The sequence below is a fragment of the Theobroma cacao genome, chromosome 7, assembly GCF_053813885.1.
Source record: "Theobroma cacao isolate CCN51 chromosome 7, ASM5381388v1, whole genome shotgun sequence".
Classification (NCBI taxonomy): Eukaryota; Viridiplantae; Streptophyta; class Magnoliopsida; order Malvales; family Malvaceae; genus Theobroma; species Theobroma cacao.
Window position 1 is genome coordinate 2825637 of NC_142645.1, and position 17878 is coordinate 2843514.

A 17878-nucleotide genomic window follows, 5' to 3' on the forward strand; every position below is an offset into this window, starting at 1 on the left:
TTTTTTTGTTTTTATCATACTCAATTGTTTACTTTGCTATTTATCATTAAATTTGGGTTCGGCTAGCAGTTGGGTTCTATATTTATAATTTTCACTATGTTATTATAAAAGGCATTAGTATATCCCAAAATGCATCAAGTGAAACTATCATAAATGTTTCAATTGTAATAGTGTAAGAAAGATTATTAAATTGAAATTTCTCAATTTCAAGATGGATTAATTTTTTATAAATGTCCCTACAACTAGGTAATTGGCATTAATTAGAAATATTTCCTACTTAAAATTTGCCATTAATTATAAATATTTTGTTTTAAAAAAACACAAAATGTGGATAATACTCAATCGTACTCTTAATTTATATAATTTGACATAAGCCAGAGATCCATAAATATAATTTTGTATAAACAGTATATGGAAACAGTGCCAGCATTTGCACTGCCAAAGGAAGAAACAGCCATGGTTGGTTGATCAGAGCTAGGATTGTATTGGTAACGAACCAGTCCTTTAGGAAACAAAACTAGAAATAAACTGAGAAGTCTCTGTATCGTTAGTGTTGCTCTGCCAAAACTGGAAATAATCACAGTTAAAGGTGCTTCTAAACTAAAGCAATTATTTGGGGATGAAGAGAAATAACAGTGCTCCGTACTATTACTGATTTAGGAGCAAACTCTCATCACAGGTCAATTTTGCATTAGAGAGAATTTCATTTATTCAAAAGAAAAAAGTGAAGCTCCATGAAATTTTTGGTCCCTTGCCTTACACTTGCGTCCTCGCAAGTCCCATCTTTTGCCATAACACTTCGTGGAAAGCCAACCGGGGTCCTTAACAGAGCATCTGACAGAGACTTAGTCAAAATACTTCTTCCCTTAGAATACGGTCTCTATTAATGGTGGTGAATGCCTTGCTGTCCAACTAGTATAAAGTAAAAGTAGCGGAGTCAGATTTGGGGCCTTGTCTTCCACTAAGGATTAAAAATTGAATAAGAACAGTAGGAACAATAAAATAGAAACAGATTTCAAAGAAAATAAGTCTTTGCTGAAACTTTTTCTGTAACTTCAGTTGGTCACTAGGATTTGAAGCAGATTTAAAGCTAAAGTATCTATAAAAAGGAGCTCAAATCTATAACAAATAGATCCATCAAATGGACTGACAACAGGTTTCTTAGGCACCCCCTAAATCATCATAACTAGATTTCATCCAAATCCAATTTGACTTATCTGTCTTCCTTTCTTTTATCTTTTATTTTTAAAAACAAAACGCGTATTCAACTAATTGTACAGTATTTGGATATGAAAGTTGGTGGTGTTATGTTACTTCGAAGAAAAACAATAGTTCAAAAGTGCTCATGATTCCATGTCCCACTAGAAATTGTGGGTAGTTGGCAAATTTCCTATAGAATTACATCCTCTTGCCATAACACTTCCTGGAAACACAAGCAGGGTCCTTAACAGAAAATCTGAGAGAGAATCATCAAAGTTTATTAATTTTCTATACCTACTCTTATTACAAAATATTTTACTCATTGAGAGAAAAAAATGCTTGGGTGAGTCTTTAGTTTCCTAGAGAAGACTAACTCAAGCATACATTCATCCTGATCTGTACACTTGAGCATCACAGACCGGTTCACCTGTGAACAAAAAATAGGCCATCTGGTGTGTATATTTTCTATTCCTATCTTGTAATTTACAATTCACCCATTACATCCCCATAAACAAAAAAGGCAGGGGCTTGAGGCCACCCTGACCAAAAGAGAAGACATTATTATGTTTAAGATCACAAAAATGAAGCCAATTTTACATTAGTTAGAATTTCCTTTAATAGAGTGTCTTTGTTCTTTTTTTTTTTTTTCTTTGAGAGAGAATTAGTCAAAAATACTTCTTCAATGACAATACACTCTCCATTCATGGTGGCATTAATATTGTGTTCAATTTAACCATGAATCAAATATATCTGGAAAAATTTCGAGAATCTCCTCTTTACTTTGGTATATTTGATTTCGGCATTACACTTAATTCACTCCACATAAGAGTCATAAAGCAAAAGATGTTTGGGTCCATTGTTATTTGAATAAAAAAAATAACAATAAAAAAGAGACTCGGAAATAAATCAATAACTCAAAAGTGCTCATGATTCCGTGTCCCTCTAGTACAAAAGGGAGAGAAGCATTGTTTGGGTGGCATTTATATCTATAACTAGAGTGCAATGCAGATGAGATTGGGAATAAGGTAAAACCAACAACATTTACATACAATTTTCAAAGTGTGGACCCACTATCACATGTTCTTTGGGGAAGAATTAGAGAAGGAGGTGGAGAAGGGGGATTCATTTTCGTTTAACCTCCCAATCAAAAAATGAGACAGATACACTTGAATTAGTCTTTCTGAGAGAGAATTAGTCAATGATAAGGCAAACGATGTTGGGGCCCTTGTCTTCCACAAAGGATTTGAATAAGAAAAGTAGTAACAATAACAAGAGAAAGAGATTCCAAAGAAAACAAGTCTTTGCCTTAGAGTTTCTACTTTAATTTCTGCTGTTTTCCTGGCCTTCTGCATGCAAAGTTGATTTCTACTTCAGTTTTCTTTGAACTCAAAAACAATAAGAAAAAAACCTTCACTAACAGCGTTAGTGCTTGTAATATTTTATGGCTGGATCAGAATATAAGCTGTGTCTTTTACTATCAAATTTAATACTTTCATTTAGGAAAATATCTGTCTGTCAATAAAAGACTGAAATTTGTCGATAACTTAAATTATCAACAGAATACCAACGAAAAGTTCTGTCGGTGTTTAATCGGAAATATTGCTATCGATAAAGCTGATTCCGTTGATAATTGAAGTTTTTATCACCAATATTTTGATGAAATATTTCGTCGAACATTCGATCAGCAAAGCATCTAATTCATCGATAGCATGACTAGTTGGTATTGATTGGTTTTCATCGATAGTTTCTGTCGGTAATTTTCCTTTTGTGCTTTATTTGTCTTGGTTTGACATTTGAGTAGATATTTGCAAGTTTAGATGCATTGACACATATTTCCTGTTTTCAAATTACGCTATTCTTTCATCTTAGCTTGACAGATATTTGCATTTCCCCCTTTGCAGTATTTTATGGTCCTTAATAATTAGTTGTAGTAGTTCCTTCTTAATATAAAATAGCTTCATGGAAGTTTTTTCTTAGTTATGATTATTTGAAGGAAGACAATATGCAGTGATTTTTTTTGTTGTTGTGTTTTCTTTTTCTAGAAGATTATAATATTAATATTGAGTTGTTGATTATATGTAGAATTGGTTAGGGATTTTTTTTTATATTAACTTCATTGAAGACTTAAGGGGGGAAATTGGTCTAGTATTATGAAAACTCCAAAACTTTGATTTGTTATTGGAAAGTGTTTATGAAAATTCTATAAGAATGCATGATATGGTTTGTGATTTCCTGTTTTTTGATGATATTTTCTTTTAATTTTTATTTGATTTCAATAATATAAATATATTTTCTCTGCTTTGTTAATTAATTAATTGACCATTATTCATACTTAATCCATTTGCTCATGTCCTCTAGCCATTGAATATCATTTTAAAAAATAATCCAAAAAAACAATTTGAAATCAATTTTACTTACATATTATCTATTTGTCGAAACTTTTGAAGTTAAGTGTGAAACGAAATCAATTTGACTATTACTAAAACAAAGCTGAAGAAATAATGATGTTGTTCAGCTGCCAAGCTTTTGCATTGCGTGGAAGTTGTGAAACGAAAACAATAAATAAATAAAAAATAACTTTCTCAAAGTATGGAAGTAGCTTTGGCATTGTAGCTTTCTCAATGGGACGACGTTGAGATTTCATTTATTGCCAATATTGTCAGTTGTTTCGGAGTTCATGGATAGATTATTGCCAATATGGGGTTGGGATTGAGAAAAGGCTTCTTAGTGACATCCTCGTCATAACTGTAAGTCATCCAAATCCAAATTTGGCTGATCCATCTTCCATTCCTTCATTATTCTTTCCTTAAGCAAAACGTGTATTTTAATTTTGTTTCATTATTTGTACATTATTTGAATATGAAAATTAAAAGTGTTGTATTCTATCCATTCCATAAATAAAGCTATTTCCAGCCCCAGAAACGACACTAATCACTACCCCATGTATATGAATTCGAAAGCATTGCAGGAAGAATTTTTTGTTCACTAAAATTTGTCCATGATGATTTAGCCAAGCAACAATGAATTAAGTCATTACTCATTACTAGAAGAAAATTTACCTAGTAATGCTTAATTGCAAAAGAATCATAAATAGGGATCTAAGTGTTTACTCTTAAGGATATTTATGAAATAATAATAGTAATTTTTACTTACAAGGAGAATCAAGTGTTTTCCATATAAACCAACCAAGTAGGTTAGAACTAAATGTCAGAAAATAATTGAAAAGTGTCAGAACTAAAACAAACTCTGCAAAAGCTCCAAGAATCTCTATTTTACTTAGTAAAGTCGGTTACCCAATAGACTTAATTCTTTTAAGACAAGATCCAAGAAAAGTCCTAATTTCACATTGATGTTTCTTTGTAACTTTAAAGTAGAGATAATAAATTAATTGACTAATAACCAAAGTTTTCTCACAAAACTTTCCCAAACATTTTTTTAGCTTAGCTTTTCCCAATGCCGGTCATTTTTTCAATTTGAAATTTCTCCTAGGGATAATGGATGTCATTATCTATCTCCCTTTACTAATCTAATAAGCACAACACATATAACCTGTTTTAATAATTTAAGATTTTAGAGTGAAATATTATTACTTGCAAAATAATTTTTTAAAAAAAAAAGAAAAAAGAAGTGAGGCTAATAATTTCATAAAACAAAAGATGTTCGGGTCCATTGTTATTTGAATAAAAGAAAATAACAATTAAAGAAATACTTAGAAGAATACCAAGTCCTTGCTGCAATTATTTTTGAATAATAAAATAAAAAACATTCAAAAGTGAATCAATAATTCCATGTTACACTAGACAAAGTTGTGAGGATTGGGATTATTGCATTTAGAAAAGGAAAATGCTGCGTAGATTTGATAGAATTAAAAATCAAAAGTTGTGGAATACAAAGAGGCATTTCAGGTCAAGGGTCTTCCACTTTCAACTAACCCAACAACGTAAGAAGAATATATTTGCTGATTAGAGTCATAAAAGGGTCCCTAAATTTAATTAAAATCTATGTCAGTGCTTGGTCACGTCATGTCGGTACTACTATTACATCATTCGTGAAATACCACATCACCATTGCCATATCATCAGATTCAATGCCACATCAACAAAAAAATGTCACGTCAACACAACCAAACACCATATCAAATAGATAATAGAAAATTTCTAACACATTAGACTGGGGTACTGGGCAAGGTATATATGTATTTGTATAATTAGGGAGGTACTCTTTTTTCCTATTCCATAGGTTTTGTCCCACTAGGTTTTCCCATGAGGAGGTTTTTAACAAGGCTTTCCCATTATACAAGAGGTATAAAATATGTGGTTGAGTGAGTGAATTTATAATGATATTTTTTTTAGCTCATATGCAATCATTATGTATTTCTGATTAATGAAATGCATTCTTTTCAAAAAAAAAAAAAAAAACTACCCTTCCCTTGAGTTCCCTGGTCTGTGTTTTGAACCCACAGAAGAACCTGCAGAGTTTCATGTCTTCCATTTTTTGCTGAAAGCATATGGCTGAGAATATAATGTTCAAAGAAATTAAATTCACATTAATTGGTCTATTTGTTTCCTAGCAGGCTGCATTAGGTAAGATCCCCTTCGTGGTCAACAAAGTGCAGCGGGATGAAAGTTATTGGAAAAGAGTTAATACAAAAACAAGAATCTAATCAGTCATAAAATTAATAAAAATTCTGTTCCAAAAATTAAAAATCAAAAGTTGGGAAATACTATTAGAATTCCATGTTCCACTAGTTTTTATTAGATTTCAACAATGTAAATATATTTTCTCTGCTTTTTTAATTCATGAACAATTATCAATACTTCATCCACAAGTTCATGTCCTCTAACCATTGAATACATTTTTTATAAAAGAAATTAACTAAAAAAAGAAAACAATTCAAAATCAATCTCATTTACGTATTACCTTTTTGTGGAAATCTTTGAAGTTAAGTACTAATTGGATGGAAACAACGTACAGCAATGACTCAATGTGAATGAAGACTATTTAAAACTAAAAATCAACTACAAAGGAAATCATTGTTTTTCTACATAAAGTTGGCTAACAATCAATTATCCAAGTAAATGCCCTTTTTTTATTTCACTATCATGTGTGTATATATATATATAGGTGAGATTAGGCTACTACTTGACAAAGCGTGAAATGAAATTAATTTGATTATTAATAATGATGTTGTTCATCTGCCAAGCTTTTGCTTTGCATGGAAGTTGTGAAATGAAATGATCTCTAACAATGTTTTGGATTATAGCTGGAAAACAATAAATAAAACAAACTTTCTCAATGTATGGAACTAGCTTTCTCAATGGGACGACGTCAAGCCAAGTTTCTAATATATTTCTCAATGTATGAAATCAATTCATTATTAATCACCAAGTTGCCATTTTATTTCCATCGTTCCTAATTTAAATATTATTGTTCCAAATTTTCTATACCTACTCTCGGCGTATTGTAGCTGGTTATTATCAAAGAAAAGAGCATAATATTTGTTTATTAATGAGTTGGGAAACTCACAAGTCACATGGGACGTCTTTGACCCAAGTTGCCAATATTTTCCCATTTTTATTATGACTATACTCTTATTGCTTTGTCGTCATAGAGTTTCTATTTGAGCATCTTCTTCTATCATCTCTACTATCCCTAGAGCTTGTTTGATTTCTGCCTTGCTTTTCTTTTAACTCAACAAAGCCTACTCTTCCATTTTATTTTCCTTCATTTTCCCACTTTTCTTTTAACTCAAAGAACAAAAACATCTCTGTTGTTCAACTCTGCAAAAAAAAAAGAAAAATCATAGTTGATCTCTTAAATTACTTTTGTTTGATCCTTGTTTGCTACTTTTCGTTTTCTTAATTTTGGTTTCCCGATCTCCAGAGTTGAAGTAATTCCATCCCAATTGAGGTAAGCTTCAATAACACATATTACATTCTCCATATTTAATTTTTTTTATGTGCTCAATTTCTCTTATCATTTATGAATTCGACTTCTTACTTGTTAAGTTGGCAAATAAAATTAATTAATTTGTAGTACTTAATTTACTTCTTTACCTCTTAACCCTATCAATATTTAGTAATATACTATGTGTAGCCTTTTAGTATGAAATGGTTTTAATATTATGACTTTAAAATATGTAAAAATATATCAACAAACCTGTGCTGAAATTTCATTCTAAATTTTTTTAATTTATTTTAAATATTTATATTTTTTTCTATTTTTACCAACATTTATGGATATTTTGGGAAAGCATTTTATAGAATGATGATACTATGCTTTTACTTTAATATAAAAATATATTTTTAATTAATATGTACATGATTAGTGATAAGAATTTCCTACATCTGCAGCATTTTCAATTTCCAAGTTGGTCGGTCAACAATCTATTCTCTTGCAATCCACATTTTCATAAAGGTAAGGTACTTTGCAAATATTTTGTAATTGTTTTTTTTTTCTCTGTAAAACTTTTTACTTATGAAAATTAAAATCAAACAATTTTTTATTTTATGAAAGTTTCAAGTGATTTTTAATTAAAATATATAACATATTTTAATAATTTAAGATTTGGAGTTTGAGATATTAATATTACTTGTTAATAATAGTAATTTATGAAAAACTTATTTTGATTTATTCATTCAAACGTGCTAATCAGGCCAAGTCCACTAAGTCTTTCATTATCGAGTTGATTTGCTTACATTTCCCTGTTATCTGCTTCAGATTCATTTTAACCAAGTTGTAGATCCATGGCGGAATCATTTTTATATGAGATGGTCAGTAACATGTTGTCCGATTTCGTGTCCAATATTGTATCAAGTGCTGGGCAACAGCTTCGCTTGATTTTCAAGCGAGATGAGGATCTGGAGAAGATTCGGCAAACTCTCACCACTGTAAAAGACTTCATTCTTGATGCTGAGGAGAAGCAGGAGAGCGATCTTGCCTTGAAAGAGTGGATAATTCAGGTGGAAGACGTTATTTACGATGCAGACGACTTACTGGATGAAATTGACCATGAAATCCTGGGCGAGAAGGTGCGTGCTCAGGGACAGGAACCCGGGGTGCATACTCGGAAAAAGGTACGCAAATTAACTTCGTCTTTTGAGATGGGCCCTAGAATTAAGAAAATTAGAGGGAGGCTGGACAAGGCTGCAGCAGACATTTCTACGTTCAACTTGAGGAAGAGAGTTGTAGAACAGGATAAGAAAGCTAAGCATATTTACAGGGAGACTGCCTCAAAGGTGAGATCGGAATTAATAATAGGGAGAGAGAAAGATAAAGAGCTTATTATAGAATCATTGTTGAAGAAGCAAAATGATCGTCATGGCGACATCATCCCCATTGTTGCCATTGTTGGGTTTGGAGGTTTGGGAAAGACCTCGCTCGCCCAGTTGGTGTATAATGATGCAAAAGTAGAAAGTTACTTTCAGAGACGAATATGGGTGTGTGTTTCTGAAGAATTTAATGTTGGTATAATTTTTAAAAAAATCTTGGAGTCTCTTGAGGGTGATAAAGTGAATGACTTGTGTCTAGATATTTATGTAGACAAGCTTCAAGAAAAATTAAAAGGGAAGAAATATTTACTTGTGTTAGATGATGTGTGGAACGAAAATAATTTAGAGTGGGATAAATTTTCACAGTATCTAGTGTTTGGTGCTTCCGGAAGCAAAATTCTTGTGACGACTCGAAATAAGACAGTTTCATCTACTATGGGGGTGCATGATCCTTACCTTTTAAAAGGTCTCAATGAGGATCAATCTTGGGCTTTGTTTAACCGGGTGGCATTTCAAGGACAAGATCAAATCGATTCAGACCTTAGAGTAATTGGAGAAGATGTTGCACGAAAATGCAAAGGAGTTCCTCTTGCTCTCAAATGTTTAGGAGGTTTGATGAGACAAAAGCCTAATAAAAATTATTGGTTGTCTGTCCAAGAAAATGGAATCTGGAAGTTACTTGAAAAAGATGATAGTATTTTCCCAGTGTTACAATTGAGTTACATTCACTTACCAAGACATTTAAAACAATGTTTTGTTTTTTGTTCACTATTCCCAAAAGACTTCAAGATATCTAAAGCCAAGTTGATCCAATCATGGCGAGCACAAGGTTACATTCAATTAATGGAAAATGAGAATGTACAAGACATTGGTGATGAATACTTTAATGATTTGCTGTCAAGATCATTTTTTCAAGAGGAGGAGAAAGATGCATATGGGAATATCATCTGTTGTAAAATGCATGACCTTATCCATGATCTTGCATTATTAGTTAAAGGTCATCATTTTCATTGGATGAAAGACGAAAAAGAAAAAATTTCAAAAAGAGCTCGACATGTGTCATCAAAAACAAATTCCAAAGAAGTTGTTTTGACTTTATTGAAAACAAAAGAGATAAGGACTATATTTTTTCGGGCACACATTGTTGAGGATTTATTTCTTCAAAATGTAACTTTTTCGAGCTATAATTGTTTACGAATGTTGAATTTGAGTGAGATGCGCATTGATATTTTACCAGATTCAATTGGTGAATTGAAGCATTTGAGATATCTTGATCTTTCTTCTAATAACAAGATGAAAGTGCTCCCAGATACAACAACCAAATTGCACCATTTGCAAACTCTATTACTCAAATATTGCACCCGTCTTGAAGAATTACCAAGAGATATACAACACTTGATTAGTTTGGAATATCTCAATGTTGATGATTGTCAAGCCCTAAAGTACTTGTCAAAAGGGTTAGGGGAATTGACTTTGTTACAAAGATTGGACAGATTTATTGTGAACAGTGTTGAAGAAAGTTTCTCAACTGCAGCCACGTTGAATGAGTTGAGGGACTTAAATGGCCTTAGAAATAACTTAACAATTGAACACTTAGGAAAGGTGAGGAATGTGGAGTTAGAATCTAAGGAGGTGAATTTAAAGAGAAAAAAAACGGCTTCAGTCTTTGAAATTATGTTGGAGATCTTCCTTGCATTGGAGTCCTTCCTCTCCAGCAACGGTGGCAAGTGAAAAGGATGAGTCGTTGTTAAATAATCTTGAGCCACACCCGAATTTGAAAGAGCTGAAGGTATTCGATTATGGAGGAGCAAGGTTTTCGAGTTGGCTATCTTCGTTGACTAATTTAGTCAAACTTACAATAGCATGTTTTTGGAATTGCCAACATCTACCACCCTTGGATCATTTTTCATCTCTCAAGTCTCTCACTCTTTACCGTTCCAATGCTTTTAAACACCTGCCAACTTTGGATCATCTTTCATCTCTTGAGTCTCTTTCTCTTACAGGGTTACGTGCTTTAGAACACCTGCCACCCTTGGATCATCTTTCTTCTCTAAAGTATCTTGTACTTAAGGAGTTAAATGCTTTAGAATACGTGGCTGATTCTTTCCCTTTGCCTTGTTCCACGTCAAGAAAACCATTCTTCCCATCACTTAAAAAACTTAAGATCGAATTCTGTGACAATCTCAAAGGATGGTGGAGGACAAAGAATGAGAACCAAGGATCAACCGCTGAGCTGCCTTGCTTTCCTTGCCTTTCCAAGATAGATATATCCAAGTGTCCAAACTTAACCTCTATGCCGTTGTTTCCATCTCTCGACCAAGATTTGACTTTGTGGGGTACTAGTGTAAGGCCTTTGCAGCAAACATTGAAGATGAAGATGACTGAGGCTAGCATGACATCAGAAGAAGCATCATCATCATCAGGGAGCACTTGTCATTCATATTTTTCAACTACCCTTCCTCTCTCCAATTTGAAGCATCTGAGTCTTATTGACATTAAGGATTTAGAAGTTCTGTCAGAAGAGTTCCTACTAGCGTACTGCCCTAAATTGGAATCGCGGCAGCTACAAAAGATGAGCTGCCTCACCTCTTTACAAGAATTGTGGGTCAAAAATTACCCTAATCTGATGGCTTTGTCGAACTGGATACTCAATCTTACTTCCCTTGAAACACTTCGAATTAGGGGGTGCCTTGAATTACAGTACATGCCAGAAGGGACCCCTCAACTTACATCTTTAGAAGAATTATCAGTTCAGAACTGTCCTAATCTAGTGGCTTTGCCTGACTAGATACTCAATCTCACTTCCCTTAGAAGTCTTCAAATTGAGGAGTGCCTTGATTTACAGTACATACCAGAAGGGACGCATCAGCTTACCTCTTTAAAAGAATTGTTCGTAGGGAAATGCCCTAATCTGAGGGCTTTGCCAGACTGGATACTCAATCTCACTTCCCTTAAAACACTTCGAATTCAAGGGTGCATTGAATTACAGTACATGCCAAAAGGGACGCATCAACTTGCCTCTTTAAAAGAATTATTCGTAGAGAAATGCCCTAATCTGAGGGCTTTGCCAGACTGGATACTCAATCTCACTTCCCTTGAAACACTTCGAATTCAGGGGTGCCTTAAATTACAATATATGCCAGAAGGGACACATCAGCTTACCTCTTTAAAAAGATTGTTCGTAAACAATTGCCCTAATCTGAGGGCTTTGCCTGACTGGATACTCAATCTCACTTCCCTTAAAACACTTCAAATTTGGGAGTGCTTTCAATTACAGTACATGCCAGAAGGGACACCTCAGCTTCCATCTTTAGAAGAATTAATTGTTTACTGTCTTAATTTGAAGGCTTTGCAAGACTGGATACTGAATCTCACTTCCCTCAAAGATCTTTATATTTGCGAGTGCCTTGAATCACCGTACTTCCAAGAAGGGATGCAGAGCCTCACCTCTTTACAACGATTGATAGTTGAATATTGCCCTAATCTGAGTTCTTCGAGACATTCTCTCAAAACACTTCTAATTCGGGGGTGCCCTGAGTTTTACTACTGGAGAACGTTGCATCCTTTTTCCTCTTTAGAAGAATTGAATGTTCAAAGTTGCCCTAATCTGGGGAAATTGTTGTATCGTATATCACTTTTTTTCACTCACCTCAAAACACTTAAGATTTGTAAGTGCCTTGAATTACAAGACTTGCCAAAAGAGATGGATGACCTTACCTCTTTACAAGTATTGTCAATCAGTGATTGTCCCCAATTGTCTAAAAGATGTGAAAAGAAGATCGGAATCCTGTGGCCTCGCATTGCTCGCATCCCTTCTATTATAGTTGATGGGCAACAGATTCAATGATGATCATACAATATATAGGTAACTATATTTTTCTTGACCGCTATTTATATTTTCTCCCTGTACCTAATAATTCTTTTTTTTTCTTCCTGGATTTGGATGATTCGTAATTTGTTGTATGCATATAATCCAAGTCGACTATGCAAAAGTGGATTTAATCCTGACTCTGCTACTTCTTTCTAAGTGGACTAACAATATTGATTTTTTTTTCTTTTCTTACTTTGAATTTTATTTTTGTTAAGTTAAATATTACTAATGTGAAGTGTGACCAAAACTTGATGTCAAAACTCTGCTAGTATTTCACTGCAATTGGGAACTTTTTCCTTGTTTCAATCTCTGATTCTTCAATTATAATCCTAAGCATTTAGGATCTCACTAGCTCTAGATGGAACCCTTGTGCAGAAAGCAAAGTTATAGTCAAAGCATTAAATTTTATACTCTTATATAGACAAATTTAAAAAAATTACAGCAGTATGAGTGTACTCAGTTAGCAAATTATTCTGATTTTTCACTTTGTTATATCTAAATGTCTCTTTTTCACCTATTTCAATGATGTTAATCTGTGTTTGAAGGATATTGTTTAGGTTGACCAAAAGTTTGGGTTTTCTGTAAAAGGTTGTCAAAAGCTTTTTGTGCAGTGTTGATGTAATTGTTCAATTATCTTATCAGTAGAGTTAGAATGCCAAAAAGAGTCTTTAACTGATTAGATCATAGACTTTTGATCTGACAATATCAATGAAATCAAAACTTTTCCAAATAAAAAACATAAGTATAAAATGGGTTATGGACAGATTATTGTCAGTTGTTTCACTTCCCCTGTTTTTATGCATTGATCAATGCAAAATCATCTCTTATACAATGAGGCAACATTAGATGTTTGTGTCATATCTTTTCAAAAGCAAAACCAAAATTTAATGTGAAACACTGGTGAAATAAGCTGAGATTTTGTAGGCACTTGCTTTTGTAAGGAATATGTTAACATTATTTCTTTCTTTTTTTCTACGTGTTTATAATGGGATGGTGACATTTTTTCACTTTTTTTCTTTCCTTCCAGAGCAAACTGTTGTTGAATTGAAACCAAGAGAATTTTCTATTGGTAAAATTTACCACTTATTTGGTTTGTATTACCAATTTCATTTATTTTCTATAAGGAATCCATTAACACCCAACTTCTTACTTCTTTCTGCATGTCTTTATTGGGATTATGGACTGTTTCTGATAGATTGAGAGAGTACAAATTGATTTCAACTTGTCAATGCCATTTTGAAGAAGAGTACTACAATGCACGAATTGGACGCTTTACTCTCAACAGCGTCATCACTATCTATGTTACAGTTTGATGGCAATTCTATGTGAGAGTTAAATTTTACTTTTGAGTATTTGAATTCAATAAAGGCAAGAAAATAATTTAACAGCTTGACCTCTGGTGTCTTTTTAGATGACAACGATTGCATAGTATGCAATCCTTCACCTTTTCTTCCCAAGAAGTGAGCCTTGGTCTAACGATCTTGAATTTAAGGTCAATTAGCTTATCACTTATTGCTCTATACAATTTACTGTGCACAGAATGTTGAATATTTTTTCATTGCTATAACGTTATAAGATTTTCATTTTCCATAGAAAAAAAAGAAGTGTCATGACTTGCTCACCACCTCCCTTTTGAGTCATTCTTGAAATGCAGGTATATTCTCAAAGCATATCTATTGCAAAAGTGATGACTATATGTTGTAAGAGGAGATATTGCTATAGGTAATGTTTCTCCCTCTTCTACTTGTAGCCACTTGCTTTTGTAAGGATTATATTAACATAATTTCTTTTAATTTTTTTTATGTGTTATATTAATGGTGATGACATTTTTTCTTTGTTTGAAAGAGAACGATTTCATCTTGCTAATTTCCTTCCAAAGCAGAATAGTTGTCGAATTGAAGCCAAGAGAAATTTTAATTGGTAAAATTTACATCTTATTCAGTTTGTCTTACCAATTTCATTTGCTTTCTATAAGGAATCCATTAACAACTAATTTCATACTTCTTTCTGTATGTTTTTATTGGGATTATGGACTTTTCTTGATAGTTTGAGATAGTACGTACGGATTTCAACCTGCCAATACCAATGTGAAGAAGAGTACTAGAATCGATGAATCGGAAGCTTTACTCTCAACAGCATCATCACTGTCTATGTTACAGTTTGATGGCAATTCTATGTGAGAGTTAAATTTTGCTTTGAGTATTTAAATTCAATGAAGGCTAACTGATGAAAATAATTGAACCGCTTCACCTCTGGTTTCTTTTTAGATAACAATGACTGTACGGCATGCAACTCTTTCACCTTTTCTTCCCTAGAAGTGAGCCTTGGTCCAACGATCTTGAATTCAAGGTTAATTGGCTTTCCATTTGTTGCTCTATTATGTATGAGGAATTTGCTGTGCATAGAATCTTCAATATTTTTTCGTTGCTCTAACGTTTAAGATTTTCATTTTCCATAGAGAAAGAAGAGATGCCAATGACTTGCCCGCCAACTCCTTCCCGGCCATTATCGAAATGCAGGTATTCTCAAAGCATTATCTATTGCCAAAATGATGACTATATGTTAAAATCTCGTTAGTTTTTGTTCTTGATTTTTTGCATATCTTTATCCTCAATGCTTCTTAATAATAATGGTTTTTTTTTTTTACTAGTCATCTGTGAATGGAGTCAAGCAACAATTGGTAAGAAGTGGCTCGAGTGATTGGAAGAAGTGCATGGAGCTAAGCTGGTTGGAAAACCCTTTTGCTTCTTTAAAAATAAATGTCAATGAATTCATCTTGGCCATTCTTGGAGTTCTTTGAGCAGTGGCTTCAATTCTAGTCTTCAGGGCTTTACTTAATTAGTCCAAACTGTTAAGCGGACCTAAATACAAAGGTTCTTCCATGATGTATACGGAGAAGACCTTTGGGATACTATTATGGGATTTACTATTTGCTACATTTGGGTGCTGTAACTACTGTAACGTCATCTTCTTGCATCATATTAAAATCCCTTTTACTCTTATATCCGTAGATGTAAATAACAAAGTCAAATTATGTAAATTTTTGTATATTTTATTATATTGAAATGTTTGGTATCTATATTTTTCACTCGATTATTTGTCAATGTTATAACTATTAGGTACAACCTATATTCATATTCCAGCTAACAATATTCTAAAATAATGTTCAAACTCACTATATTAATTTCAGTCAATATATCGAAAATCTTATATTGAAATCCATAATCAGCTAACTGCACCAGATGGAAGAATATAGAATGCGTCAAGAATCAGTCAGCATCTCACATCTTTGTCTGTATAAACACAGGGCAATGTAACCTCTGTGTATGTATGCATGCATTCGCGTTTCTGTGAAAGGCAGAGGAGAGGACAGATGCGAGTGTGTATGATAGAACCAAACTCGTTACATCAGGAAGTCAACCTCATCAAAGCAATGCATGACACTAATAGTTTAAATAAGGGACGGAGCTAGTCAATTTTTATTGAGGGGTTAAAGGTTAAAAAAAATAAAAGTTAAAAATTTTTAAAACTAATATATTGAACTTAAGCATTAATAATCAAAAGATTTATAATAAACATTAATTTTATATAACATGTAAATAAAAAAATAAAAAAATTTATAATAGTACTCTAGGAAAATTTTTTTCGACGATGACAATATCTTTTTTAATATAAACAACTAAATTATTTATAAGAAACTTATCATTCATTTTATTTCGAAGTCTTGTCTTTCTCAATATAAATGACTAAAAAATTAATGTAGTCAACACCCAGTATTTTTATTTTATTATATTTAAGTTTATAATACTAAATATTAAACTATAATGCATAAAATATAAATAGTTAAATACGATATACAGAATTAATAATTTCTTCTTATACTCAAAATAATTTTCTTTCAACTAAATATAAAATGTAAAGCACATTAAAAACATATACTCAAGATAATTTTTTTTATATAATTAGGATTAATAAAAAATAATATATTAGTAAAATTTTAAACAACAACCAATAATGCAAGACCAGAACTTATATTTGAGAATTACATAAACAATAATTTTTTAATTTTTAAAAATTAAAATCATTAAAAATAAAATCCACATAACAGAAAAAAAAAAAACCATGACAAGTAAGAGATATAATCTATATAACAAACAAAAATATGGTTGATGATTCGTAGAAATTTAAAAAAGAAAATCTATAGAAATTTAAAATATATGAGCAAATAGAATATAATTGAAAAAAATAAATAAATATAAATAATAATAATTAAATAAAAACTTTATCTCTTTATAATTTCACAATATAAGGACAAAAAGGAAAAGAGGAAAGATAAGTGGAGAAACTTTAAAAAATTTTAAAAATTGAAGAATTTGAGTAAAATTGAATGGGGCTTGTAAGGTCATTTTATTATTTTTAATTATATTAATTATTCAATAAAAATTATTTTAAAAAATCATTAAAAAATATATAATATATGAAAATTTTCAAAATTTTTGGGGGGCCATGGTTCCCCCATTACGAAGGGACGCTCCGCCCCTGGTTTAAATGCTGCACTTGAATGGCTTGATAACAAAACTAAAGTCCCCGGACTCAAACAGAACCAACCAAAATGTACATAACAACATGAGAGAAGCTCCTTAGCGCATGCTTGTAAGTTGGAAAGAACCGTATGCATCTTACTTGGAGTTCATTGGGAACAAATCCAGCATCAACAGCAGCAGGGATAGCACCAACTATGCCAAATAACAAAAGAACCACTAAGTCTAGTATCATGAGAAGTTCAAGACTTACAGAAATGACATCTATATGAAGACGAGACATGACAATGACAACAATAGAATGAGGATTTTATAAGTTCAGCACGGTAGAGTTGTTGAAGCTAACTAGCTGCATCAAGTTTCTCTGCAAGCTTCTCTAGTAGTTTGAAGTTGTCAGCACTTTTCAAACCTGGCCCCCAGTGCCCTTCCCGAATCAGGGTGCTCTGTTTCCTCAGATGACAGCTTTATGTATCTAGATTTACCAGTAGAATCTGGAAGAAAAGTAGGAACGATTGTCAAGACATGGCAAAGACTCAACTTTAGCCCAATAATCCAATCAGCCATAGCAGGTTGATCAGGGTTAGGATTGCATTGGTAATGAACCAGTGCTTTTAGAAACATAAAGATATCCGCAACCTGGAGGGTTTGGATGTAAAGCTTGCCGGTTGTGTCAACAAAACCAACCTCAAGGATTCCATCAACAACAATGAGGAGGTCAGCCATATACGTGGGTGGATGTGAGGTGGGTTAACGGTGCCTGCAGGGTACTCCAAAGTGGCAAAGGAGACTCCGGCCGTTAAGGGCCCTTTTGTAACCTTGACGTTTGGTGCATAGTCAGCATTGAATATACGTAAGAAGTCTGATATGATATCAGGAACACTAGCAGATACCATTGCTGCTAACAAAAACAAACCAATCAACTTAAAAGAAAGTCGATGCCTTGGTTGGTAGCACTACAATTTCTTTTGAAGGTTGAGAAAAGATTATGTTTTTTC

At 32.7% G+C, this 17878-nt stretch overlaps 1 protein-coding gene and 1 pseudogene across 1 annotated transcript; one reads left to right on the forward strand and one right to left on the reverse strand.

The window, feature by feature from the left end:
- The window catches only part of LOC148761438 (putative germin-like protein 9-2), a 40990-nt pseudogene that overhangs the window by 22731 nt on the left and 381 nt on the right, over window positions 1–17878 (reverse strand).
- Window positions 6815–15421, forward strand: LOC18593637 (putative disease resistance protein RGA1). Its single transcript, XM_088808182.1, has 14 exons — window positions 6815–7110; window positions 7554–7617; window positions 7921–10194; window positions 10475–11076; window positions 11260–12336; window positions 13370–13411; window positions 13538–13667; window positions 13754–13834; window positions 13936–14064; window positions 14188–14262; window positions 14389–14508; window positions 14610–14691; window positions 14801–14861; window positions 14993–15421. Exons 3-5 carry the CDS (start codon window positions 7947–7949, stop codon window positions 12316–12318), a joined length of 3909 nt encoding a protein of 1302 aa, XP_088664308.1. The 5' UTR covers window positions 6815–7110; window positions 7554–7617; window positions 7921–7946; the 3' UTR covers window positions 12319–12336; window positions 13370–13411; window positions 13538–13667; window positions 13754–13834; window positions 13936–14064; window positions 14188–14262; window positions 14389–14508; window positions 14610–14691; window positions 14801–14861; window positions 14993–15421.

Excerpts from the sequence above, each read along its gene's own strand:
- LOC18593637 (XM_088808182.1), top strand. The coding sequence starts at position 7,947 with ATGGCGGAATCATTTTTATATGAGATGGTCAGTAACATGTTGTCCGAT. Across the intron at positions 10,195-10,474 it reads CTTCCTCTCCAGCAACGGTG|GGTTACGTGCTTTAGAACAC; the intron begins GCAAGTGAAAAG and ends TTTCTCTTACAG. Across the intron at positions 11,077-11,259 it reads CCTCTTTACAAGAATTGTGG|ATACTCAATCTCACTTCCCT; the intron begins GTCAAAAATTAC and ends TTGCCTGACTAG.